Raw genomic sequence first — 27,654 nt, 5'->3', positions numbered from 1 at the left:
TAGGGATAATTGTTTCTTTCCTGTTTGAAAAAAATCACATTCACCATTAACATTTTAAATGTTTGTGTAAATCTGTTGATCCAGTAGTGTTTTATCACTAAAAAATAACCAGTATGAGTTTCACCAACCAGTGAAACTCATACTGGTTGGTTGTTTTTTAACAGCACACTATTTTCTCCACTACTCTCATTACCAGCTGTTGCTATTTGGGATTCAAAGTGCAGCACATCTGTGATTGCTTCCAGCATGCTCTCCAACTTTCTGCCATCATAACAAACCCAGACATTTTGCCTCTGATGTCGCTCATGCCTGCTTACGCACATTGCTGTACTTGTGTGAGGTTGTCTGTCAGTGAGTCAGTCAGAGAGAGAAAGAAAGGAAAATAGAAAGAAAGGAAGAGGAGCGCCGATGTGCCCCAGCACTCTCCCAAACTGCTACCTACCTACCGGTGCTCTGCCGTTGTCATGGTTACAAGCCTCCCCTCCCACCTCACGGTCGTCTTTCTCGCTGGGTACAGGGAGATGAGAGGAGAGGAGAAGTGGATCTGGCTGCTGCCTCTGCGTCATATTCATACCAGTGCAGCTGAAAGCCTCCCCTGACCCCCTCCACCTCACCAACACACACATCCACCTCCTCCTCTTTCTTCCTTTCCTTCTCATCATCCACTTTGCACACTGCCAGATCCCCCTCAACCACCACCACCAGCGTCTCTCCATTTGTGTTTGCTATCTGCACCTGGTTATCACAGCACTCCGTCTCTCTCGACTGGACCTGCTGCGTTGGTGACCTGAGAGGACTTTCATCAAGCAAGTGAGGGAGAGGAGAAGAGAGGAGAAGACAAAGGTAAGCACTGACAGGAAGGATATTTAAGTGTGTTTGTGTCTGAAAGAGAGAGCGTGGGGGATAAGAAAGAAAGAAAGAAAGAGAGAAAGCAAAGAGGTGTAGAACATGTAAAAAAAAAAAAAAAGCATGAGGAGAAACCATCTGTGGCAGAGATATCAAGAAGCACCAGGAGTGTTTTGGGTATTTTGGTGGGATTTATCAAAAAATTGTAGACCGTTGGTGCACAAAAACAAGTGTTTGATGTAAAACAACGTGGTGGGAGCAGATGTGTGCCTCAGTCAGTGAGCTTGTGTGCAAGCACTTTGCTGTGTGTCACATATTGTTATTGAGCTGCTGCTATTACGTGTTCCCACGGCGGCGAGAGGGATTCGAATGCAGGGAAAGAGGGATGGGGGGGCAGGCTTGATTATTTTCTCTGAGAGCTTTCCGAGCAATGTGAGGACGTGTAGACAGAGTGGCAATCTCTGCACCTTGAAGAGAGCTTAGAAAGAGTGTGTCTAACAGGGCAGTTTAGTCCTCAACTCAAATCTCTTGAAATGGGTCATAATACCCCTTTACCATTACTTCCCACACACTACATCTTTTATTTCTTTAACAGGCAGCAGTGGAAATGTCCCCTTTTCTCCTCACCCTTTATTTATTCTACTGTTCAGAGTTTGCAGTAGCGAGATCTGTTAATGTTAAACTACAGTCGTGGCAGCTTTACAAGCATCACAGGAAAACAAAACATATGAGAGAGATGAGCACACACAGAGAGAGAGAGCGGGAAAGACCAAAGGGACAACAAGATCGCTGTCTGCGAAGGGGAAATAAAAACAGGAGAAAAAAGAGGGGCCCAGAGGGTTGTTCATTGTATCTTGGTCCTGACAGAAGTGTCTGACATGGTGTCAGACACTTAACTGTGATGTCTCTGTCAGTGCGACGGAGTATGGGGAATGTGCCTGTCAGCTTTGATTTTGACAGAGACACGTTTATTTGTCTTCTGTAAGGGAATTAGATGGCAGACAGAAAACAAGGATCTTAAGTTTGTTAAACTGAGCTTCTACCAGGAGAGTGCGTGGGGGTCAGTCGAGGTGAGGAGGGGTGTTTGTGCTGAGATTTGGCAACATGGTGGTGCCAGCATTGTCTTGTGGGAGGGAAGACAGGGAAGTTGCTGCCATTCAATGGAATGGGAAAACCATATCATAGGCTGCAAAAGACTCAAGGCGGTGCCAAAGTATCACCTTCCAGCCCTACAATAAGTAGCGTTGACCACCACAGACGGGTTTAAATCAGAGCATACTTAAGGGTTGCAATGGCCTAGCTAAAGCACAAACCTACTTGAAAATGAATGTTTTCTTTGTGTTTGCCTATCATATAATATACTCAGGACATATTCTGAGGTTTGTGGGTCAAGAAGTGGCAAAAAGTGAAAATGTTTAGGGGTATAAATACTTCTTCACCATACTGTGGTCTTAGACATTTGCTGTAATTCAGTTAAACAACAGATTACACAAATAACATGAGCTGTTACCTAGAGTGCATAAACGTTATGCAATTATACCTAAAAATCTTTAACATTTTCCTTTTTACAAGGTGAAAATATTTATTTTATGTCATTTCCACATATTGTTTTCCTTTCACTTTTTGCCACGGTGCTTGACATAGAGTACCAGAACACTATATCTACTATAATAATTTTCAGAAATGTTGATATATTGTTACAAAAATATTTTTTTTAATGGAAGTACATTGCAGCAGAAATTGTTATTGCATACGCTGACCACCAGAGCAGCTCTGACTCCATTGTTTATGTTGTGGTAGGAAAGTGTAAGCCCTGGCTTCAGGAAATTCCTTTTTTGATAAATTGTTGGTTTGTAAAATTGTGTTTCATTTTGTTTCCTTTGTCTTTGTAATGTTGCAAATTTACCAAAACTAAATCCAATCTGAATCTGAATGTTTACTGATGTCTGTTGTGCGTTGCACAACTACACACAGCACAGATCGAACGTGGTGAAGAGACATTTAGCTATCAGGAGTTTTTCATTATGTCTGAGCTGAAAGGCCTTGTCGTATTTGTAAAGACCAGTGACTTCATGCAAGAAAAAATGGAAAAAAGTGAAGTGCAATTGATTCTGGCCTTCGCTCCAATCCAATGTTTTGTTAGAACATTAAGATTGAGTGTGCCAGGGTGGATACTTAAGAAAACTGCTCAAGAAAGACTGGAGCAATAAAGAAAAAAACAGCTAAACTTGAAGACCCCAGAATTTGAGACTCATCCAATGGAAAAATTTGGATGGTTGACGTTCCTTTCTCTGAGTCATTAGGTTTTATACGCTACAACCAACCAGTTTGAGCCATGACTTGAAAGTTTTTGCTTAGAAACTCTCTCCATCGAGTCTAACAGAGCCTTCGCTGTTTTGCAAAGAGTGGTCCAAAATCCTAATCTGTAGTGTGCCAAGCTATTGGGGACGTAACCCAAAAGACTTACAGCTGTGATTACTGCTAGAGGTGGATTTACAAAATACTGACTCAGGAGGGTTGAACACAAATGCATGTAATACTTTCCAGACTCTTGAACTTTATAGTTAGGCTCTACTTTGTGTTGGCCAATAACATAAATACTCTGAAGTTTGAGAAATGGGTACAGTTTCAGGTGTTTTTAGGTTTAGAACAGTGACACTGTGATATATTAGTTAATGAAACTGTCTGTAGTCATCTGTCGAGATCACGACAACAACAAAGGTATTAAACTTCTGGAAGTAAGTTGTGAGGGTGTGCTTGTGTGTGTGAAACTGTAAAAATATGGGCTTTGTGAATAGAATTTATGGGGCAGACACAAGCAAAACCAGAGAGGTGGACAACGTGAACAAAATAAAGCCTGCAGAGATTAAGCAACAAAGTAGAGAGATTTAACAAAGAGAAATAAAAGTACAAAAATATAATAATCAAAATAATTGGGGTGACATCTGAAGCCAAGCCAGGCTGCGTGTCTGCAGTTTTGTTGGGCCTGCACACGTGCATGCTGCATGTACACGTCCTCCGTGCCTCCCATGGGTCTCCAGTGTTCCTGCGCTCTAGGAGGCCTTTGCATTTTTAATCGATCCTGTCTGTAGTGATTAACACCAGCGTTCTCTCTGCAGCAGAAAAACAAAAAGATGGAGCGGGATTCGGAAAGAGAGATGAGAATCTGTCACACATGAGGCACAGAGTGTGTATGCGGGCGCGTTCATGTGTGTGTTTGTTTGGCAGTAATTACCCTCTGCCTCTGGGCTCCTACTGAGTATGTTTATCTCCCACAGCAGCACAGGGCAAAAATAGATGATGCATCACTGCCACACATGCACTCACGCCTTTTGCATTTTTCCCTCTTTCGTCTCTTTTGCCCTAATTGCCTCCCTCCTGCATTCTCCATTTCAAACGTGCATTCGCCCTCACTCTGATCCACATTCCCTCCTCTAGTCTCACACACTGCCTAGACTCTTTCTTCCTGTTTCACTGCTCTCTGGTTTTCCCTCCCACTCATGTTGCAATATGTCTATTAATGATGCAGCTTGAGCACTGCTGCCAACTTCCTGCCTCTGACAGAGAGAGAGGAGTGTGGTTGTGTTGTACATGGCCTGCTTTTTCACCACTCCCTCTTATCTCTCCTCCCCTCTATGTCTGTGCTGTTTTCCTCAGAGTTAGCCCATGCGAGCGGCGTGTGGACTGAGTGCAGCTGTTTCGTTCAGAGAGGAGCCCAACATGTGAGAAGATGTCTGTTGGAGGCTGTGCTTGTCCCGGTGAGTGCTCACTCTTTCCTTCCTCCTCTGTCTCTGCGCTCAGCAGTGCTGTCAGAAAAAAAAAAAGACTTATGCAAAAAGTGCTGCAAAGCCCCCTGGAGCCAGCACCAAGCTGTGTGACTTCTGGGTGTTTGTGTGTGTATGTGTCGGTGAAACCAATGCCAGACTTTTTAACACAAGGTTAAAAACTGAAGCTGCCACACTGTGGGATTGAGTTGTTCAGCAGAGCCTCTCAGTCACGCTGGCTTGCTGTGCAGCAGATCAATGGCTCAGAGTTTTACCACAGACAGAGAAACTGAAATATCGATAGGTACTTCATTTGCTGGCAGTTTTTACTCATTTTTGCAGCTTTATCTTTCCAGTGCAGGCCTGGAAAGATAAAGCCTGCAGGCCTGTTTCTTAGTTATTTCAAAGTGGTAGAGGCTGATGAATAGTCATTGCTCTCCAACTGTTTGTTATATTATTAAAGTCCAAATAATGCTCTCTATAATATTTTAAAATTCTCATTTGTTTGCTCTTTATAGAGTCACTTTGAGTCTTATAGTTGATTTAGCAGGTATATATCAGTCTTACAATCTGCTCAGGAAACTAGCCTGCAGCCTGCAGCTTTACAGATATGCCGCTTACAGGAGTTTTTATAAAAGAGCAGGGTGATGCTACATCAGTTTTTTCACCATTACTGTCAGGTAATAGTTTTTCATACAGACAAATACTGTCTGTATGACAATGAGAAATTTAGATAGTCAAATTTCTCTCCCTCGAGAAATTTGAGTATTTCTCAAGGGAGAAATAGTCAAATTCTTTCAGCTTAATGACTGACAATTCACAGCAACTGGTGGGGAAGGGCTACATCACTTGTGTGTGTGAAGTCAAATTTCCTGGTACAGAAAACAACAACATGCCTCTGAAGCAAGACTTTTTGGCGATTGGGGGGAAGCAATACATAGGTATAGACATGTTGCCTTGGTGTTTGAATGCAGAAAAGATAGAAACAGATGTTGTTATCGGCTTACAGCTGGCGCCGAAGCACATAGCAATCCTATTTTATATGAGCAGCAGCCATTTTGAACTCTGAACTCAAAGCTGTTCATCAAGCTCCAACTTTATTTTTAATATTTGAATGCATAAAGTAGAACAGAATACAATGTTATCAGGTAATGGTGGATTAGAATTAGGAAATCCCACTGGCGTTTTGACTTGCAATAGCTTGTGCTAAACCCGGGTGTAACATCCTTTCCAGATCCAATCTCTAACTTTCAAGACAATGGAGCAAAATTAGTTGACTAGATGAATAGAAGAAAAGTTGTTCTTCCCTTCCTTCTAAACAACATGAGAATAAAAGAGAAAGGTGAAAATATATCTTCACAAAGATGTCGATCAATGTCTAATTATGGTTGAATGTTGGTTGGGCAGAAGAAACTAAAATACCAAGGCTGACCTTTAATATCTTTATTTTGGCAAAATTTGGATGGGACCTTTTCAATGTATTTTATTGGATAAATAAAGCTAAGGACTGGTCAACCTTCAACAGGGATAAAAGAAGATGTACATGAATGTCCAATGATTGAAAGATATACTACATACAACTAAAGACAACTTGCACCTTCTCCATCATCTCATTAAAAGGACTTTAATCTGTATAGACAGTATGACATTTTCCTGTTTGCTTTTGCCGTTTTAAAATCGTATCCTTTTAACAGCTTGATAAATCTTATCGGTCTAACCTACCAATGCCTGGTTACACCTGAATGAGACTCTACTAACTCACGGGCTGTGAAATACATTCAAGCCGCTCTCCCTTGGCGAGTTTTAACAATTAATGAGGGTGCTTAAGATTAAAAAAGAGCTGAATTTGCTTTAAGCTAAGCTACTTATTTTTGAGTGTGACTTTGCACTTTACCTTTCTGTGTGTTTAATGTTTCTCTACAGTAATTAATGTTGACATCTGAGATTAAAAATTGATATTTGCAAAAATTACTCTAAATCTTGCTTGGATGGTGTTCCCACACTCGGTTTGCATCACATACAGAAGGAAACTCTCTACAATGTTTCCTTCTGGATGTCTCAATTTGGCAAACAAATAGTTTTGGCCTATTTTAAAAAGCAAATGGCATAGTATGCATAAATGTTTTCTATTATTTTTTTCCTTGCTCTCAATTTGTCTTCTACTTTGTGGGAGATCGCTGCTTTGTTTGTGGAAAAAGTGGGAGCAGGGGACGGACTTTGTGGCACGAGGGAGTGAGTATTAGACAGAAATTAAACTATAGCATCTGCTCCTGGGAAAATCAGAGAAGGCAGATTGAATTAGAGCTTCAGAATAATTTGAATGTGGCTGCCTCGATTCATTAACAATAGCCCATCAGGCAGTGTATTAGGTCTTTGCTTGACTTGTTCCCTTTCCTCCCTCCCATCCAGCTTTCTCGCTGCCTTCTGTAGTTTTCCTAGTATCTCAGTCTTCTTTCACTGCCAGACTTTACTGTGGAGCAGCAACTTTTAATCACATCCATGTGTTTTTGAGGGATGTATATAAAAGAACAAAGTGCAGCAGAAAGACCTGCCATCAGTCAAAGACTTGCAAGCTACAAATCCTTCCATGCAAATAAGCATGTGCCTGCAGTCTCACACACAGACACACACTTCTGTGAGCAGCCTGCTAGGACAAGTTTAGGCTGGTAGATCTCATAGATAAGCTCGCATGCTTCAGTCTCCCTCTTCCTTCTTTGGCACGAGCTGCAAATCATCATGTTTGCATGCTTTGCATTTTCATGGCAGAGTAGATGGAAGATCTCCCGAAATGCTTCTAGAGTACTTTTATGCCACAAACAAATTCAAGTTAAAGCTAAACTTTCTATTTCATGAAGTGATCCTTCTTCGCTTATTGGGTGAGGATTTCACATGATGCAACAGAGGAGTTTTGCACATGTTCTAATAAATAACAGGCTGCTCCCGTCTGTCTTGTTCTTCTGCAACCCCGTGGCATTCTGCTGTTGCTGGGATTTAGCTGTGAATCAGCCCTTTTCTGGCTTTGCTCCATGCATGAAGAAGATTCGTCCTAACACAGAGGAGCCAATCACATCCTTTGTTCTGGCTAAATGGTAAAAATAGATTGCCTCCAAGCTGAAGATACCCCCACCTCACAACAGCCTGACTCAAGCATGCGTTCCCCTCTGCTCACCACTCTCTCTTTCCCTCTCTTTCCCTCTATGACCCCCCCACCCCCTCCCTCTCTCATCTCGTCGTCTTTGACTCTTGCTTCCCTTGTTGCCTTTCTGCAGGAACAGCAGCGTTACCTCATGCAGAAAGTCACAGTGTCCCCAATTGGAAAAAAAGTGACTTAAAGCAAGATGGCAGTCAAACAGCAAGCACTTTTCTCTCTCTTTTTTTTATTACTGTTACACAACAACTCCACCACAGCCTCAGCCTTATCTTTGTTGCACTAAAACGCTTGAGTCTCTCGGCCGTTCCCTCTGCTGTTCTCACTTTTTCCCATTCCCTCCGTGGCCTTTTCTCCGAGCCCACAGATTTTGTTTGTTAGATCAAAATGGCTGTGTGTGCAGAGGCAGAGAGAAAGAAGGAATGCGTGGGAGAAAGAGATGCTGGGGAATCAGAGAGGGGGGGTTGCGGAGTGGTGCCGAGCTGCGGTGATGTCACATCTGCTTTGGGCTGACAGGATGGCAAAAGAAAGCTGCCATGGGCCTCAGCAGCTGAGAGGAAGGGGAGAAAAATAAATGCCTGAGAAGGAGAGATTTGGATCAAAGCACAAAGTGTATTCTGTGAGATCTGCAGAGCGGTGAAAACATGACGGCATGTTTGGAACCAGACTACAGAGGATGATGCTGCTGAGACTGAAAACAAAAAGAGACACTTGTGTCTCTGTGGTTGCAAGAGAGTGGGCTCAAAGCACAAGTACACAAAGCAATAAGCAGCCAAAAATATAAAAAATAAACTATGCTCATAGCAAATGGCACACTGTACACTTGTTGATGATGTTGTTACTTTGAAATAATGAAGGTTTATATGAAACCTGTTGCTGTGTGACAATAAGATCAGAGAATGCTCCTACAAACATAAAATAGATTACATCTGAAGCATTTGGACAATAAATTATCCTTTGTTATTATTTAAGCAATGAAGAGCATTTACATCTAGAGCCACAGGATATAATCACAAAAATCTGCTTCTTTGTTACTCAGTTTAAAAGTAGGAATCAAGTTGCAAAGAAAATGCATAATTATATTGTCTTATGATGTTGTCAACATTCCAACACTGATATCTAAAAACATCAATATACATCAGAATAGAAAAGTTCATTAATTTATTTTACAAATTACATCCATATTGATTAATTACAGAGTGATGTAATTCAAGCATTTATTTCTGCTCATTTTACAAAAACCCATATTAATTATTTTTAAATGTAAGGGTTCTTAAGACCAAATAAAAAGATATATTTTATACAAAAATGTTTGGCCACTGAAAATAATGAATTGCTGCATCAACACAGTGCAGCGTGGAGGTGATGAGCCTTTGGCTCCTCTGCAGAGGTGTTAAGAAGCCCGGCTTGGTTTAATTGCTGCTTTCAGCTTTTCTGCACAACTGGCTCTCATGTCTCCATCTTCTTCTTCCCGACAATACTCAATATATTCTTCATGGAGTTTTGGTCAGTCCGTTTCGCTGGTCAGTTCAGTCGTGCTATCATGGTTATTAAATTTAAGTTTAATTAGCATGCCAAGTTCACATAAAAACTTAAAATAGCACCTCCATAAACCTTGCCAGCAGAGAAAAATGATCTTAAATTTCTTTGGATGATATGTGTCTCCACTCTGGGACACTGGTTTCCAAACAAAATACAAACTTTACTTCCCTCGGTAAAGAGGACTGAGAAGCACACAGCAACAGTCTAGACTTTGTCAAAATTATGGAATGGACATTGTTTTGCGGATTTATCTGAACTTCAGCACATTTTTTTTGTAACCATTTTTTTTTCCTTCCACTCTGCTTTCTGTTCAGGGAAACTAATGGACAGTGTACCGGACAACAGTGAAATCTGCTGAGTTCACCAGCAGTGAACACATAGGGGGCAATGATTATGTAGGTCATAATATAAAATTTTTGTATCGATGAATATAATCTTTCGCTAAGCAAAAGCAATATTATATTTTTCTTTAATTGTCAAGTCATGATAATAAGACAGACATAAACACTGCAAATTAATAAAAAAACCAAAAACTACTCAAATATAACAACGTCGTACACCTGAGATCCTTATTTACAAAAACCTTCACATCTTATCTTTACTCATATTTGGGGTCATCTGAAGCACTATTCGATTTACCACATTTTTATTTATCATGCTTCGATTTATCCTGCTTTCAGGCTGCTGAGCTTCTTTCTGTCAGCCCACAGTTGCATCCTCGGAGCGCAGTGCTGCGTTAGTGCTGCCTTGTTGCTATCACTACCAGTCAGTTGTCACAACAGTTTCCCTGTCAGGTTTGTGCCTACGCTGTGGTGTCTAAAACAGCAGCAACAGGATTTTGAACATCCTGTTCAGCACAAAAAGCTTCACTATTGCTCCGTGAATTTGTGAAAGGAAGGACTTGCCTGAGTATTTTGGTTTTCCAGGCAGGTTGAATCCATGGTAGTGTATATGATAGATGTCTTAATCCAGTTGAACAATTTTCAAATTAGGCTAGAGATTCATTGATAAACCTAATAATAAATGAGTTATTTTATACATTATTTTTTAAGACAGTTATTGCTTTGCATAAGAAACATGTTGTAAGTAGGCCTGAATGAAATGCAACTCAGCTCTACATAAAATTATATGGCCATGCTTTTTTTTTGAGTCTATATTCTATAAATACAGGAGGATACATAAGACCTTGTGTGGTACCAGACCAGTTTCCAAAGCCTAAAATAGGCAGTCAGCTCTTTTTCCCAGACCTAGTCTTATCAGGAAATCTATGTATATAATAAAGGTGACTCTGACTGTTTTTAAATTATTTCTGATTTTGTTTCAAACATCTTGTTGGATCTAAAATTAATTAGTCCATTTCACTGCTCATTTAACTTCTTAATTTGGTAGAGATTTGCTCCTCTGTAATTGTATAATTCAGGAGGCCTTATTTCAATTGTAAATATTTAAGCCCACAACTAAAATGTAAGACCAAACACAAGGAAATGTAATAACCATCCAGGCAAAAGGTATTGTAGACAGATTCTGCTCTGAAGACACACTGAAACATTCTCAGCACCGGCCAGCAGAGGGAGATGCTGCACTTTGAAATGAAATGAAATGAAATGAAATTTATTCGAACATGATACAAATATAAAAATAAAATAGTGCACAGTAACAAGAAGTGCATAAAAAAGAAGAGGAAATACAGATTTTTTGTTTCAGTTAACATATCATGATCAAAATGGGGTAGGAAGAAGTGAGAACTTATAAACTCCTACCCCCTAAACACTTGAAACTTTAGAGTCCTACTGTCATTAAAAAAATCAAAATCAAAATGGCAGTCAGAAGTAGCAGTTACTAATATTTACCTATACATTTCCCATTTTATGCTGGTTTGTCTTTCTAAACCCTTACACCAAGTTGTTATCTGCAATACACACCTTATTGCTTTCTGTCACCCAGATGTGTATCTATTGAAAATTACCTCCTTGTACTTTCTTTTGAATTGTGTTAAGCTATTGCTTTGTTTTAAATCTTCATGTAACTTGTTCCATAACTTTACACCTTTAATTGAAATACAGAAGCTCTTTCTTGTTGTTCTAAAATTGCGGATCTTGAAGTTTGAGTGACCCCTTAAGTTATACCCCCCTTCTCTTTCAGAAAACGTGCTCTGTATGTACTCAGGTAACAACTTTTTAGATACTTTGAACATAAATTGAGCCATTTTAAATTCTACAAGCTCCTCAAATTTGAGAATTCTGGATATTATGAAGAACGGGTTTGTATGCTCATAATAACTGACATTATGGATGATTCTAATGGCTCGTTTCTGTAGGACGGTTACCGGATGTAAAGAGCTCTTGTAATTAACTCCCCACACTTCACAACAATATGATAGATATGGTAAAATCAGAGAGTTATATAGAATATGAAGTGATTCAGCATTCAATACATGTCTAGCTCTAGCCAATATGGATATACTTCTACTGAGTTTACTCTGTAAATGTTTAATATGAGGTTTCCAACTGATTTTGTCATCTATTATTAAACCGAGGAACTTATTAGCAAAAACCCTTTCTAGAGTTACGTCCTCTATTTGAACTTCCATCCATCCATCCATTTTCTGTTCACCCTTGTCCCTAATGGGGTCGGGAGGGTTGCCGGTGCCTATCTCCAGCTACGTTCCGGGCGGGAGGCGGGGTTCACCCTGGACAGGTCGCCAGTCTGTCGCAGGGCCTATTTGAACTTGGATTTCAATATTTTTATAACAGTTCCCAAAGACCATGATTTTCGTCTTGTCCAAATTTAGGGATAATTTATTATGGTCAAACCATATCTTTAACTTACTAATCTCTGAGGTGACTGTTGAGAGAAGATGCTCTAAATTGTCGCCAGAGGCTAGAATATTTGTTAGAATATATTGAATACTTTCACCGCTCTCTACACAAAAACCAGCCAGTTAAACATAATCTGAGGAAACAAATGAGAAAATATGTCATCCATCCATTCATCTATTTTCTACCCCCCACTTCGCCATTCTCCAGTAGACTCATTACATCATTTAAGTATTATGATTCTGTGCAGAACTAAAATTGTACTATGTTCAAAAAGCTTAACAGTTGGGGCTAGCTAAATGCACTTGTGTTTTTAATATTAATTTATGTTTAATGTATGACTATTATAATTGACAGATTAAACCTTTTCTGAATAAAAAAGAAAAACAGCTGCATTTTGTATTGACGGCAATTAAGATTAATGATTAACTACATGTAATACGGGCACTTGTTATAGAACCAGTGGTTCAGAGTAGTCATGTCATTTTTCCTTAATTTGAACAATATTGCAGCAAATATTGTATTTGGAGACAATTTCGTGTGCCTCTTGAAAATGTTCTTTTATTTATTTATTTATTATTATTGGTGACTTGTCCTTTGGGCTTTTTCGGTTTTCTTTTACTGCAGTAAGTACATTATGTCAGTTCATCAGCAGGCCAGGGAAGCAAACACTTATCAATGATTTAGTGTTCTATTCCTGAACATTTTGTACTTTAAGTTGATTCCCTTTTGAGGTCTTTCAGTCGGATTTAGAACACGATGCAGATATGGCATTTAACTGCCTGAACATGCTTTCATTCAAACCATTCAGCGGAAGCTCTTATTGTTTAGAGTTGTCTTGCTGGAAAGTGAGCCACAGTTCCAGTCCTGTATTTTTCAGGCTGCTACAGAGTTTCTTCCAAATTATGTTACCTGAATTCCCGTCATAACTAAGCAACCTACCTGAAGAAAAGCATTAGCATGTGCTCAGGGGGAGGTCCAGTGTTAGCTTCCTTCAGATATATAATGTTGGTCAAAAAGGTCAATTTTTGTCTCATCTGACCAGAGCACCTTCTTCTTTGTTGCTGTGTCCATCACATGGTTGCTGCTGACAGTTTTTCAGTTGACAAATTGTTCCATCTGAGCTGTGGATCACTGCAGCTCCTCCAGAGTTACCAGCTTTTTGGCTGCTTCTCTGAGTAATGGTCGCCATATCTCTGACTGTAAGTGGACAATTGTAGCTTTTGGTTGTGCTGCACTCTTTCCATTTTCAGATAATTGAAAAGGGCTCCACAAGTTGTGCGTAGAATATTTAACAATGTAAGGGTAAGGGTTAGGGTAAGAGGGACTTTATCCCTGACCTGTCTGCAGTATTGGTATTCATGATGCTGTCTGCTTTATAATGTTCTCTAACAAACCTCTGAGATCACAACAAAAAGGCTGCATTTATACTGAGATTAAATTACACACAGCTGACCTCTAATTAGACCTTTTATGATGGTTTAAGCCATTTTCCTTGCACTGGATTGCACTTAAAGGTATCAGAGTAAAGAGGGATTAATACATATATAAACATATACTTCCTACTTTAATTTCTATTAGCAGAAATACAAATTTCATACATACTTAACCATGTACGAACGTAACTCTTTAGTGTTCACTAAAAAGCTGGTGAAAAAGTATGCTAACTTTAGACCCACACAATGCTTTGTGTTAGCACTACAAACCCAATGTAATAAAATAAAACCTACCGTCATAACAGGATAGAAATTGAGAAAGTTGCAGCGGTATGAATAATTGTCTAAGACACTGTACTTGTGCTTTTCTGTTTGATGGAATATTAAATCTAAATTCACACTTTAATTTTATGTTTTTGTTCTGTGCCTGGTGTGAGATTTATACAGTGAGAATAGCTGTAGGTCAAATGCACTTCTTCACTCTGCTGCATTCCAGGCTTATTGAGTTCCACAAACTGAGTGGCAGCTAAAGTGAAAGCCTCAACAAATGAGCTTTAAATGCACCCTGAGACCACAAAAGGTTTTCTATCCTTCAGATATATTGCTTGTAAACACAAGAGTGGATATTGACTGAAAGTGAGGCTGCAGATCACATAACTTTAAGACTAAGACAGGCTTAGAGCTGCAGTCCAAATAAGAAAGCATTTGAAAAGTTGGCTGGAATTACATAGATTTTCTGAATGGAACATTTTAATCAACCTAAATGACTTTGAGAGAGATTCTGAACTTATGAAGAATCTTTTTTTTACTCATTATGAAGTTTAGACCAGAGAGACTTTTTGTGATTAAGATATTATCTCATACAGCTCTGTAGGACATAATTCAAACAATTATTTGTCTGTGGTAAATGCTAAATTTGGCAAATTTAATGGGAAAAAAGCCTATAGATCTTGTGTTTGTTTATTGTTCACATTATTTTATGGAGAACTATTATAATCAAGCTAATAAGATAATATTAGATTAAAACTTAAAAAAACCCTCAGCTAATAGGCACACAATTTTAGGTATAAAGTTTTGAATAAAATGCAATTTCTGATTTTAAATGATCATATCCACATTAAGCCAGGAGGTCTTAACCCTTTTGTATTGGCTTCCCATTCCAGAATTTATTTAAAGGCACTAAATGAATCATACATTTCATGTTCATATCTATATAACCCTGAGAAATCTCAGATCAACAGACACGTTTGTCCTAAATGTCCTTAGATCATGATTTAAATCCCAAATAAGACAGAGCCTTTTCAGTTATTGTTAAAGTAGATTTAAAAAATATATTTTAATCATTATTTGTCCTTCTTTGCTTTACTTAATTAGTTTATATTGCTCATTCTATTTGTAAAATGAATACGATGAAATGTGTAGCACTTTGGACAAGGAAAGACTCTGAAACACATTCATCTGCTTACCTGCTTACTATATAATATCTAAAAATTACAGTGGCTCTCAAAAGTGTACATACTCCTGTTAAAATGCAAGGTTTTTATGATGTAAATGAATGTAAATTTGATAAATCAGTTCATAACTATTTCTACCTTCAAATGTGCATAAATCCTGTATAATCAACCCTCCAAAGCTACCATTTGATTCTACATGCAACAACAATCATCTATAATCTTATTACACGGAGCACAGTGCCCATAGCAAAGCATGGTGGTGGTAGCATCATGATCTGGGGTTACTTTTCTTCAGATGGAATGAAACGAATGTTTCTAACTGAAGTGGATTGAATAATGAATTTTGAGCCATAAAATTTGTTGTCAGCTGAAGATTACTTAAAAACTAGTTTTATTATCAAGTTCATTGTTACAAAGACAATGATTTTTTTCTCCTAACTGGAGAGGAAGGATACAAACGAGTATACAGAAGAGGAATTTTGAATTCCCATTATCCCAGTGAGTCAAAAAATACATCCAATTTAACAAAAATTATGACTTTAGAAACATTTTGGGATGGCCGAGTCAAAGCCCAGAACGAAATTCAACAGAAAATCTGGCAGATGAAGAAGGGTGAGGATAAGAGATGTGCTCACAATAGATTTGGAGAATTTTACAAAGTTGACTGGACAAATATTACAATGTGAAGGTGCAATGAAAGAATAGTGAATGCTAAAATTGAAGCAAAAGGTTTTTCAATTAATTATGCACTTAAAGAAGTGATTATTCATCTAACATTTTCCAGATTTTTAAAAACTCAATTTGAATTGTAATGGATGAATGTCACATTACATATGGAACAAACTGATGATTTATTATAGCATCATTGGCAATTTAAAAGCGGTGTGAATAGTCTTTTGAGAGACACAGTATACACAGCATAAGAGTGTATATTTCTTAACATTTTCCTTCTTCTTTAATATAAGATAAATTGCGTTGTGGGAAAATGATTGTTCCTCTCAATGGGCACCCACCTTGTTCCATGCTGGAGGCCATTGGTGCACTGATGAGTTCCAGACAAAACAAATTGGGGGCCCAGTGAGGGAGTGAGGGAGGGAGGCCTGTTTTTGTCCGGCTCTGTGAGTCGGGATGGGCGGAGGAGCCTGGAGGCGGGGTCTTCGTTTGTTCGCGTCTCGGCTGCAGGAACAAAGGGGTCCTGTAGTAATACAAGCATAGGTATCACGGTCCTCCTAGCTAATGTCTGCTAAAACGTAGGTATTCTATTATTGCAGGTCGGTTGAAATCGGTGGAAGTAGCGGGAGGCTTTTTTTTCTGTCACATGGCCGCCGCCTTTTGGACCTTGAGAGTAAATTACCAACGGTAAACGCTGGAGCTTCCTCCATCCTGCCGCTCCGGCTAGCAGCGAGGCTAGCTGGCAAGAAACACCGAGCCGAGGCGTTGAACGACGCCGACTTTTTCTGAACCTTTCTCTGCAGGTAGCTAAAAACTTTTAGCTATACGTATTCAGTTGCAAGCCTGTGTTAACAAAGAAACACTGAAACAGGACGCTGGTTGGCAATAGGAACTTAAAGGCGGACGGTGGTTATGGTGGTCATTTAGCTAGTAGGTTAATAGCTTAGCAATGGCATCCGTCTTTAAACGGTTACCGTTAATGAGGACGGCCCAGGAGTTGGTCCACGCCTGGTCCCGACAGGTAAACTGGATGCTGCCACACTCTTAAATGCATACGGTGCATTATTACTCACAGAGGTATAACACGACTCCTCTGACCTGCTGTGAAAGTATGCTGAAGAGTGTTTGCACATTGATGTTTTATTGGCTGAGGGCCATCCTGGATGCAGCTCTATTGTTTGCAGTGAAGGAGTTTGGGCGGACTAAATTACACCAAGGTCTTTTTATGTGGAGTTAACCTCTGTGAGATCTGGAGCGCCTCAGCACTTCTCATATGTTTGAAGGAGTTATATATATATATATATATATATATATATATATATATAACACTAACAACCTGGTTACTACGACTTAGTGTTTTTTTTCTTGCTTTAATTTGCGTTAGGGATGACTTTGAAAATCTGTGAACATTTGTCTTTTGATGCATTGAATAGCTGTAAATGGGTCGTTTTTTTTAGATTTAATGTTTTTTGGGAGTGGATAGGTGATTTAAAGCTAGTGTTTTTTACAGTAAAGTAGTTTAGGTGGACTAAATTACTGCCTGAGATACCTTTACAGCTCCCATAAGATGAAAGCTGTTTAAAGGCTGCGGTTATTTACCTTCAACTCGTATTACTTTAACATTAGCTGGTTATTTGGACCTGCCTCTTTAATAAAGCATTTGTGGTTTTTGCCTATTTATATGATATATATTTTTTAGGTTTTAGTAAAGTGATTTGTTTTTATTTTTGTAAGCTATTAAATTCCATGCTTACCAAAGGTAAGCCTTTCTTACTTATTTTTATTTATTTTTCTTTTCTTCTATTTGGTTTGACCTTCCAGTTCATATTCTGACTAATTTAGTCTTTTTTTTATCACACAAAGCAAAACAGATGGATGTTCTGCAAGTTATGATTGGGAAAGTAAGTTTTGAATAGAAAAATTAGCAACAAGGTCATTTCAATGTATGCATCAAAGCATATGTATATGATCATCTATGTTTACTTTAAAGATTTCAAAAGATGACAGTTTTTTTTTTACCAACTGCTGTGCTTTTATGATATACATAAATTTACTTTGTTGAAACAAAGAGTTTAAATGTAGGACTGAATGCAGTCTGGGACTAATGAACAGGATTCTTAGGGAGCAGGTGAAAAGGTCATATGTAAACCATATACTGCCATTGTTGAGTTTCCCACTGCAGGTTTAGCCCTTATCATAATAGAGAGAGGAGAATGACCTGCCTTGACTCTCGGATTTGCTGAAGAAAGGAGGAAGAGGTTGAAAGCAAATGAAGGAGGGGTCCTATTTGTTCAAGGGATTGGCTTCCCTTTTTACCCACTTTAATGTGCGTATTGCAATCACCTTTTGGGGGAGTAGTCTCCCTACAGGTCCCTTTTATAACTGCACAAAAACTGATGAGAAAATATTGAAATGAAATTCCTGTAATATTTCATCCTTTCTTTGGCGTTGTTTGTGTGTGTGTGTGTGTCCCCTGCTGTTTTTAATTAGGTATGATCCTGTTTTCTTTTGCCAAACTGACAGTGACAGACTGTTGTGTATAGAGATTGAATTACAGGAACATTGTGCTGCCCTCAGGTGTCTTGTCTGAGAATATTTGATCTGAAAAGTGTAACGTGTCAAAATTTTTAACAGAGAACGCGCACGTTTAACAAGCTTTTAGGAGTGTTACATCTATGACTGCAAAGAATCCGGACCACATACATGAAATTCATTATGCATTAGAAATATTGTTTGCATTTGTGGAAAAACAAAGCTGAAAAAAGAGCTATGTTTACCAAATCTGGGTCAAATTTCCAGGGCTTATACTCTCTTGCTTTTTCAGTTCAGTACTCTGATTATTTATGAAATATTCTTGTTTGAACATGATTACATGAAGTTTTGGATCATGCCGTTTGTGCATATGCATCTCAAGCAGAGCTGCAGAATAGATTTTTTTTAAAACATTGTTTGAACATTGCTGGTTTGTTTGGGAAAAAAAGGGTTAACAGCAGCCAGCATATGAAGTAGGGGGATGGGTACTCTGTGCAACTTAAGGGGGGAGTCATGCACACGCACATACACAAAGAGTAAAAAGATTGTTTTCTTCTGGGATCACACATCTAATGCAGATGGCTGCATGAAAAGGTACAAAAAAATGACAACAAACCAGGCCACCTTTGCTTTCATCTGCCTACTTGACTGATTATTTGCCTCAGATGTGCGAAGGCTAATAAATGCCCTCATGATGATTTGTTTTCTTGTCCATTTAGTAGATTGAAGATGCATTAGGTAATGAATGCGGCAGGAAATTGTTTTTGCAGCATGCTTTCATTTGAGCAAATCGCAACCAAATCATCCAACATTAGATTACTTAGTTGATGCTGTGATTTGAATGCAGTAAATCCAAAGTAATCTAAATCTCCTTTTTAATTCTCTGCTCCCTCCCCCCACCCCTTTTTTCTGTGCAGGCTGTTCGTCAAAATCATTCAAACTGTACTCTCCTAAGGAACCCCCCAACGGTGGCAGCTTTCCCCCCTTCCACCCAGGCGCTATGCTGGACAGAGATGTGGGGTAGGTGTCAGTTTCAGCGTTGAAGGAGAGGGTTCTAAAACTTGAACAACTCACAACAATACACTGGTTTTATTGCTTTTTGTTTTGCTTAATTTGATTCACTAATTGGTTATCTTGATCTATATAAGTGTACATTTGTGTCCTGTTCAGTTTTTTTATTTAGTCTTACTCTCTACTATCATGTTTTGAATTATTTACAGATACAAATCGATAAGTAATATGTTTTCTATCCTTGCATCTTAAAAATTTAAATATGATTAACAACATTTACTTTTAAAGAGTTAAGTTTTTTGTAATGATCTGCATTTGTAAGAAATTTTTTTCTACATTCTTAGGCCTACACCTATGTACCCACCGTCATACATGGAGCCTGGAATGGGGTGAGCATGCTCAGCTTGGAACATACGGTCATCTAGTTGGTCTAAATGCACGTTTAGGCATTAAACAAAGCACTGAAACTAAAAATATTGTAATTTTTACTAATGGAATAATAATAATAATACTTGGTCATTTTTGCGATAATATGAAGTATTTAAAAAAAAAAGATCTGTTAATTTTTTTGTCCTTTGCAATAGATTGCAGGGCTATAAATGTATCACATTGCATAGAGACAAACACAAAGGATTCTCCTTAAGATAAACCCAATGCATAATTTGGGTTCTTACATACACCAAGCAGATTAAACTGCATGTGTTATAATAGTTCAAAGTATATCTGTATCTATTGATGCTGTCATGGAACACACATGAAATGAGAAGTCATAGTTTGTCACAATTTTTTGAAATATAATTATTTCAAATAATCCGTCTTTGGCTTGGAAGCAATTCTTGACGTGTTATATTTCAAGGTTTATATTCCCTAATGTTGATCCCCACGGCTGATACTGATTCTTAGTGAGTGAAATTGTAAAAGTCACCATGGTAGGGATATTCTGAGTGAGTAAAAATTAGGGTTATTTAAATCTGATAGCACCACAGTGTTCATTGATATCATTAGTTATGTTGCTAATATGCTGCCCAGGCTGAATCCGAGAATGTCTCCTGATGCTGGAGTGTTGATGCTTCAGATTCCAGAATGAGCCGTCAGTGAAATCAGAACTCTGCAGCACTAACATCACATTGTTTCATAGAAGTTATGTTTCAGAAGCAAGGCATGTTGCTACAGACGTTAAAATGCCTGACTGTTTGATTTTTAATTAACTGTGCTGATCTCAATTCCCACATGGATGCACGAAAGTGAGGGGAAACAGTTATTTTTGTAAAGATAAAAAGCTGTTAAACTCTAATCATATTTTTGTCACAGTTTTAGTTTTACTCTTTAAAATTTGTCAATTCACTCCGAATGTTTGGTAAAGGAATAACTGCACTAAACCGAATGAAGTTGGAACACTTTAGTGCATTAAAGGGAAAGAGACAAAGTTAAGTTTCAATTTACAACTAGGCTTTGTACATCAAGAAGTCGTGAACATTTCACAACACTTGCACTCATTTTCTCGCTCAAAAGAATTAAAATCACTTTTAATAAAAGCATGTGAGATATCTCCCAATGGAGCAAGTCAACGGCTGCACGACAGCTTCCATTTAAATTCACACTGGCTGATGAGACACAATCCTGGAGCATCAGATTGTTTTAAATGTGTATCTCTGAAAATAAACACTTTATCTCATTAGTAAAAATGATTTTGATGATAGGGTTTCTTCTCCTGGCCTCAACAAACACCAAGAGAGGAAATTTGTGCTATAATTAATATTTCACCTAAGCTTTGGTGCTCTTTACCTAAATGTGAGCACTATGATTACAACATTTGATTTAACTGTTTGCAAATACAAAACATTCCTATGTTTAGATATCAACTCCATTCAGAGTAATATTTTAGGGTTTTAAACAGTTTCTGTTCTGTGCCACAAATGATTGCTCGTTAATTATTTTAATTAATTACTCATTTGACATTTGACTCATCTTATTGTTTCAGGAGACCCACACCGTATGGGAACCAGACAGATTACCGGATATATGAGCTAAACAAAAGATTACAGAATTGGACAGAGGTGAGTACTGTTTCTAGCTCAGATCAAAATGGACTCTTTGAGGCTTTTATTGACATTTTCTGCCTCACCTAAGGTGAACTCCTAAAGTCCTACACAATCAGATACTGTACATGGTAGTAAAAACATTACTGGATATTTTTAATTCTTTGCACCAGTAGTCTGTTTCATAATTTTTGAAGTTGCTTTACTATTTATGTTTTCAGTGTAGATGAGACAACAAGCTCATCTAAGCTGACCACTGAGCATTGTTGGAATTTTAGCCACAGTTTAATGCCCATCAGTGTCTAATATACTTAAACATGCTTTATTTAAAGTGTTTTCCTAAGCTTGTTTTTTTGGACGTTGCACAACAAAGACACATTGTAAGAGTTTCAAGTTCTTTTTAAGATTTTGGTGAATTTAATTAGTTTTAGACACATTCTCCTGTATTCCTTTTCTCTGTAGACAATGCACATTTTCCCTTCTCCAACCACTTCTGATAGATTGATTAAAGTTTAATCTACCTCTGCTTTCAGGACTGTGACAATCTCTGGTGGGATGCCTTCACTACAGAGTTTTTTGAGGATGACGCCATGCTCACAGTCACTTTCTGTCTGGAAGACGGCCCCAAACGATACAGTGAGAGATAGTTTACTGCTGGTTATGTGGACCTTTTGTTTCTTTGACGTTCTGTCTCTTTTGTTTCTCTGCTATGTTTTCTTATGTTGTTTTTTTCCCTCGATTTATTCACAGCGATCGGCAGGACGTTGATTCCTCGATACTTCAGAAGTATTTTTGAGGGAGGTGCAACAGAGCTGTTCTATGTTTTGAAGCATCCAAAGGAGTCTTTTCACAGTAACTTTGTGTCTCTTGACTGTGACCAATGCACCATGGTGACTCAAAATGGCAAACCCATGTTTACACAGGTAAATGTTTTTTTTCTATTCTCCTACTTGGTTAATAAAAAGCTAATTTTCTCCAGTTCCTCTGACCGTCTCTCCTGTGGATTAGGTGTGTGTTGAGGGTCGCCTGTATCTAGAATTTATGTTTGATGACATGATGAGAATCAAGACATGGCACTTCAGCATCAGGCAACACAGAGAAGTTTTGCCAAGGAGCATTTTGGCTATGCATGTAAGTGTGAAATAAAATTACACTAATGGAAATTTGCATGCATTAAAAATGTTTTCATTCCATCTTTTATTTTATTATTCACTTTTTTTTTTTTTATCTTAACCGCTAAGGATCCTCAGATGCTCGATCAGCTAGCTAAAAACATCACCAGGTGTGGGCTGTCCAACTCGACGCTCAACTACCTCCGTGTAAGAAAGCTTTCTTTTAAACCTTCTATTCTTTTTCTTTTCCTCACTTTGAGTGTTAAGGTAAAATTTGAAATATGTTGCCTTTTTATTTCCCTGAAGTTATGTGTGATATTGGAGCCGATGCAGGAGTTGATGTCCAGACACAAGACTTACAGTTTGAGTCCAAGAGACTGTCTGAAAACCTGTCTTTTCCAGAAATGGCAAAGGATGGTAGCGCCTCCAGGTAACCCCTGAGTGCATCTTTGGCTCAGTTCATCCTAAACTATACTGTATTCACCAACCAATACCATGATGCAATGTTCTGAAAACTTATCATACTCCATATTTTCTCAGAATACAATCACAAGCCTAAATGTATATTTTCTATTTTGTGTGGCACACTAGCATAATTGTGACGTGGAAGAGAGATGATGAAACCGTATTTAAGCTTGATCCAAATTTGGTAGCAGCGTAATACTCTTCTATTTAAAAAGATTTGTCTGACGTTTGTTCTCAAATGTCCATCTTTGTAAATAGCCCGTTGGCAGGTCAAATAGGTATGGCCCTTGAGAATCTGTGGCAAGACTTGAAATTGACATTCAGATTTCCTCCATCCAGTTAATCTTTTATACCCACTTCAATCATGTGTTGCATAAAATCCCAATAAAGTTAGCTGAAGTTTGTAGTTGTACCATTAAGGGGGTGTGAATACTTTAGCTGGGTACTGTAGTTTCAGAGGTGCAGATATGAAAACCATTCATTCCACTAAATGCACCGTCTCTAATCTGTGTGCAGCTGAGCCAGCAAGACAAGCTCCAAACAAGCGGCGGAAAAGGAAAGTGTCCGGCGGAAGCAACGTGAGCTCCGGCGGAGGGGGCAATAACAACAGCAACAGCAAAAAGAAGAGTCCGGCCAACAGTTTCTCACTCTCCAGCCAGGTACCTGTAAGCATTACTACTTCCTGACTGACCTACAGTTGATTGTGACAAGCAGAAGAGCAGTGAGGTTATAAAGTAATTTGATGTGTCGTAAACCAAACAGCAGGTGAGGACGGTATAAATGTGGTTTGGATTCAGACGGGGTTCAGGGATAAGTTTACTCTTCCCAAACTTAAACCTAATTAGTGACATGCTAGACTTCTCATGTGTACCAGTAATGGGCAGTCCCTGGTCCTCTGGTGGCAGAGTTCATGTCGAGGATGCACATGAGAGCTCACTTTATGATTAGTGCAGAATGTATTTTTGGGGCGTGTAGCTGAATAACCTTGCTGTGACTTTTTTTATTTATTTATATTTTTTTCATTGGAACAGTTGGGTTTGGTGTTGGCTACAACCAAGCTCATCAAAGTGCCTGATTCACACATAACAGCTGTCTTTGCCTTCATGGTTGCTTGATTGAGCAAATGAGACCCGAGGTGGAATGAACCCCCCCCCCTGTGATGCAGCACTCAAGGATCAGGGATGCCCAGCTGTGTCAACCCTGGTTCTTGGAATAGTCCAGACAGATGCCCCAACAAAACCATGCCCTGCTAAGTTTAACTGTAATGGGTTAATCGCTCAAAATTTAGAGGTTTTTGTTTTTCCGTAAAATGTGGCTTGTGTAGCATGTATAATGCGTTTCATTCATTAAAACCAGATTGAATGACTAAAAATTTAACCCAGTTGGTTTGCACCTGGACCACATGGGGAAAAATACTCCCATTAAGTCGTCGTACTGCCATTCATTGCGCGAGTACCCTCCCCCCCCAGTATTATGGGGATAATGTGTACCGGCCCTTGCTGTCCCCTTTAGGATGTGATGATGGTGGGAGAGCCCACACTGATGGGAGGGGAGTTTGGTGACGAAGACGAGCGTCTGATCACACGACTGGAGAACACGCAGTACGATGGGGCGAATGGCCTGGACGATGAGGACAGTTTCAACAGCTCGCCTGCACTAGGGGCTCACTCGCCCTGGAACAGCAAAGCCCCCAGTCAGGAGGGCAAGAATGACAACTCCCAGTCATCCCAGTAGACTGCTGAGGTCTAAGCCAGATGTAAAAATTTTAAGTTTAAAAACTACTGGAACCTTGCCTCAGCCATGACAATAGCAGGATGGATGAGGGAGGGCTGCACCGAGCACTTCTATTGAGTTGATGTTTAAAACTGTACCATTGCTGGGAAAGCAGAGTCAGTGAGAGAAATTAAAGCTGGTGGACCGACGCTTGAAGCAAAACTGAATCTCCTGCAGATTGTTGCACATAATTAGTGGTGCTCAGCCTCGTCCCCTCCGTCGCGTTGGCTGTTGTCAGTCCTCTTAAAGGAATGGTAACGGTGTTGTTCGCCTGCGCTTCCACTCTCACCACAAAGCTGAGCCAATGTTGACGTGTCCCATCAGAGTACTCACCGCTGCGGTCACGTCGGTGGGTTTTTGTTCCAACCTCGGGTCTCTCAGCTGTGCGTTTTTTTTTTTTCCTTCCCCTTGAACACGCACCTCATTGTTTCTGTTGATCTCACTGTCACTGAAAGAAAAATGCTTAGCCTTAATTTTACCTTAACCTGACCTTTTTGCAGGCTGTAAACATCCAAGTATGTGCACTTAAAGTGTCAAAATTCAACGTTCAGTTTTTAAAAACTCAATTATTTGTTTTTGTAGGACCTGGTTGGAACAAAAACCTGTACAGTGCCGGAGCTTGAGGACCGGAGTTGAGAACCACTACGCAAAATCTCTTAACACACACTCACACATTCACCCACACACGCCCACATCCACGCACACACACACACACCCACACAGACAGACAGACCGACCAGTCCACGCAACAACAAACACTTTCGCCTACATCTGTGACCCCAAACAGTGAGGTACTGGAGAGAGGTGGTACGCAGCATGTCTGGACCAGAGCACCAGACTCCACAAAGTTGTTTTTATTTTCTATATTTTAGATCTGTTTTTTTATGTAAAGTATTTGAAAAAAACGGCAAGCAAACAGTAACACCCCAGGATTTTCTTTGCACTGTTTTCCACTATTAACGGCAGTCTATTTTTCTTATGAAATTGACGTGTATTTTTTTTTTTTCTATTACTGCTTATGTAAGAAATGTAAGACATTTGAGACTTTCAGTATATTAATGTATAATTATTGCTGTTAGATCATTTTTAATGTGGTGATGATAACTCTGTAAGCTTTTGTCATCCATCATCTGGCAGAGGTGTGGACCTGAGTCAAACATTGAATTACTTTAGACACGACTTAAGGAAATCGCAAGAGTAGAATCTCAATTTGGACTTTACCGCCATTGACTTGTGACTTCATTTGGATTTAAGCTTTTTTAACTTGAAAATGGTTGAAATTTTGTTTTATACAAAAAGTATGTTTTTCAACATATTTCTTTTGCCATTTCTTGAATCAAATAATGTTAATATTTACTGTGAAAACACCTAGAGGACATTTTTTGGGGGGAAGGTTAGTAAGTTCATGTTCAACTGCTTGTTGTGACAAGAAAACACAGCTGTTAAATTATACTAACACACTTTAGAAATTAGGATTACTTTTTTAAGTTAAATATTTGAGCAGATTCCTGGCTTAAAGAAAGTTCTAAGTTTAAGATTTTAGATCTGACCTGAAACTTGAACATCTTGGCTTTAGACTTGACTTGGGACTGGCAGAATAATGACTTTCTCCCACCTCTGCTATCTGACCTCAGTAATAAACAGTTTATTGTTTGTACTACTGCTCTACAGCTAATCTGATGCGAATCCAAAGCGGAACTGCGGTTACTTGTTTCCCCACTAAATCTCCATCTAATGTCCCATCCTTGCAAAACTGTCTATTTTGTCCTTAAATCTCTTATTCTTCGGGAGGGTAAGGGAGCGGGGTTCTTCAGAAAAATATAGTAACAGAAAACTCGAATTTGCTACTCAGAATATTTTAAAAATCAAGTTTTAACTGGATTGTAAAATAGGAAAACTTTTGTATTAAGCTTCCCAGCAATGTTTTTAAATTACAACAAAGAAAGCTGCAGACCAAGGAGCTCCATGTAAAGACTCTTACACACTGCGCTGTTTTTATTTTGAATATTTTTGTTGGCTTTCCTCCTCATGTTTGTGTCTGTGCTTGTATATTTTTAGGTAGTACTTTCTGTAAAAGTTCTATGTATTCCTTTGAACTATGAGAAACTCAATCTAATGTAAAGAGATGGAAAAAAAAGCCCTGTAAGTTGTTTTAAAAAACATGATTTTTAATGGTACAATCACTGATGAAATAACTTTACCTTCATTTTAGCAAACTATTTATTTTTCTATGTACTGATGTTCTGTTCAGGTTTAACCCATCTGTACAATACTCGTGATTATATCTGGAGGAGTTTGTGCTGCTGCTGAGTCAGAATGCTTATCACAGTGATGCAGTGTTTGACATAAATCCAGTGAGTCAGGCAGTTGGTTTCTCTGTAAAAACACGTCATAGCCGTGCCATAAGTTTCTGCTCTCTGAAAGTCACATCCTTATAAATAAATACAGGTATTTCGGTTTTTCTGTGCCATAGTGGGGCAGCTTTCAATAAGACTCAAGTTTATTGAAAACGTTTTACACATTTTTATTATTATTAAATCCTGTAACTACATCAATAATTTGGGGTAAATTCACCTATGTAGTTGGTAAATCGATGCAGTTCAAGTTGCGGTCAGTGTGCAGGTACACACATAGTGAAACGGTGAAACTCCGATTCGTCCACCAGGGGTCCCCCTAAGCACCAGACTGAGCAGCTGGACAAGAGTTTCCTCCACCATCGTGTACAAAATCCACAACAAGCTGTCGTGTTTTAAACCCTTTTTCCAACTGTCTCCCAGTGCCTCCTAGGCTACTTTTTATTTGTGGTGTATCAGTTCAGAAGGCGGACATGAAAATCAAACGCAGGGTCGACTTACCAGCACCCTGTGCTCTTTACAGGTTGACATAATATGGAAAATATAAGTGTGTGAGGCAGAGAAATGGCAATGCACCTGTAGCTGGCTCTTGTAGCACCTCATCACAGGGGTGGTTTTATATATTTCTTTGCCAGGTTTCTGTCAGTAATAATTATTGTATGTTATCAATAAAGATGAATTTTCACTGAA

At 38.9% G+C, this 27,654-nt stretch overlaps 1 protein-coding gene across 6 annotated transcripts; it reads left to right on the top strand.

The window, feature by feature from the left end:
• Nucleotides 1–513: 513 nt before the first annotated feature.
• Nucleotides 514–27,654, top strand: ldb1a (LIM domain binding 1a). Of its 6 annotated transcripts, none has more exons than XM_028006434.1 (12): nucleotides 514–843; nucleotides 4,504–4,604; nucleotides 19,128–19,230; nucleotides 19,566–19,610; nucleotides 21,203–21,278; nucleotides 21,794–21,896; nucleotides 22,011–22,183; nucleotides 22,269–22,391; nucleotides 22,502–22,579; nucleotides 22,679–22,802; nucleotides 23,354–23,496; nucleotides 24,350–25,186. In XM_028006434.1, exons 2-12 carry the CDS (start codon nucleotides 4,577–4,579, stop codon nucleotides 24,569–24,571), a joined length of 1,218 nt encoding a protein of 405 aa, XP_027862235.1. In that variant the 5' UTR covers nucleotides 514–843; nucleotides 4,504–4,576; the 3' UTR covers nucleotides 24,572–25,186. The 6 variants fall into 6 exon arrangements, with proteins under 6 accessions (XP_027862235.1, XP_027862234.1, XP_027862239.1 ...); XM_028006433.1 differs by having other exon boundaries at nucleotides 23,354–23,502; XM_028006438.1 differs by lacking the exon at nucleotides 24,350–25,186 and adding an exon at nucleotides 25,193–27,654 and having other exon boundaries at nucleotides 521–843; nucleotides 23,354–23,502.

This window comes from Xiphophorus couchianus, chromosome 22 (assembly GCF_001444195.1).
Source record: "Xiphophorus couchianus chromosome 22, X_couchianus-1.0, whole genome shotgun sequence".
NCBI lineage: Eukaryota > Metazoa > Chordata > Actinopteri > Cyprinodontiformes > Poeciliidae > Xiphophorus > Xiphophorus couchianus.
This window is presented reverse-complemented; position numbering and strand designations above follow the sequence as displayed.

Bases quoted from the DNA above. Each gene is read 5' to 3' on its own strand.
- ldb1a (XM_028006433.1), top strand. From the start codon at position 4,577: ATGTCTGTTGGAGGCTGTGCTTGTCCCG. The intron at 19,611-21,202 runs GTGAGCATGCTC...TTATTGTTTCAG, and splicing joins TACATGGAGCCTGGAATGGG to GAGACCCACACCGTATGGGA. The intron at 23,503-24,349 runs GTAAGCATTACT...TGTCCCCTTTAG, and splicing joins CACTCTCCAGCCAGGTACCT to GATGTGATGATGGTGGGAGA.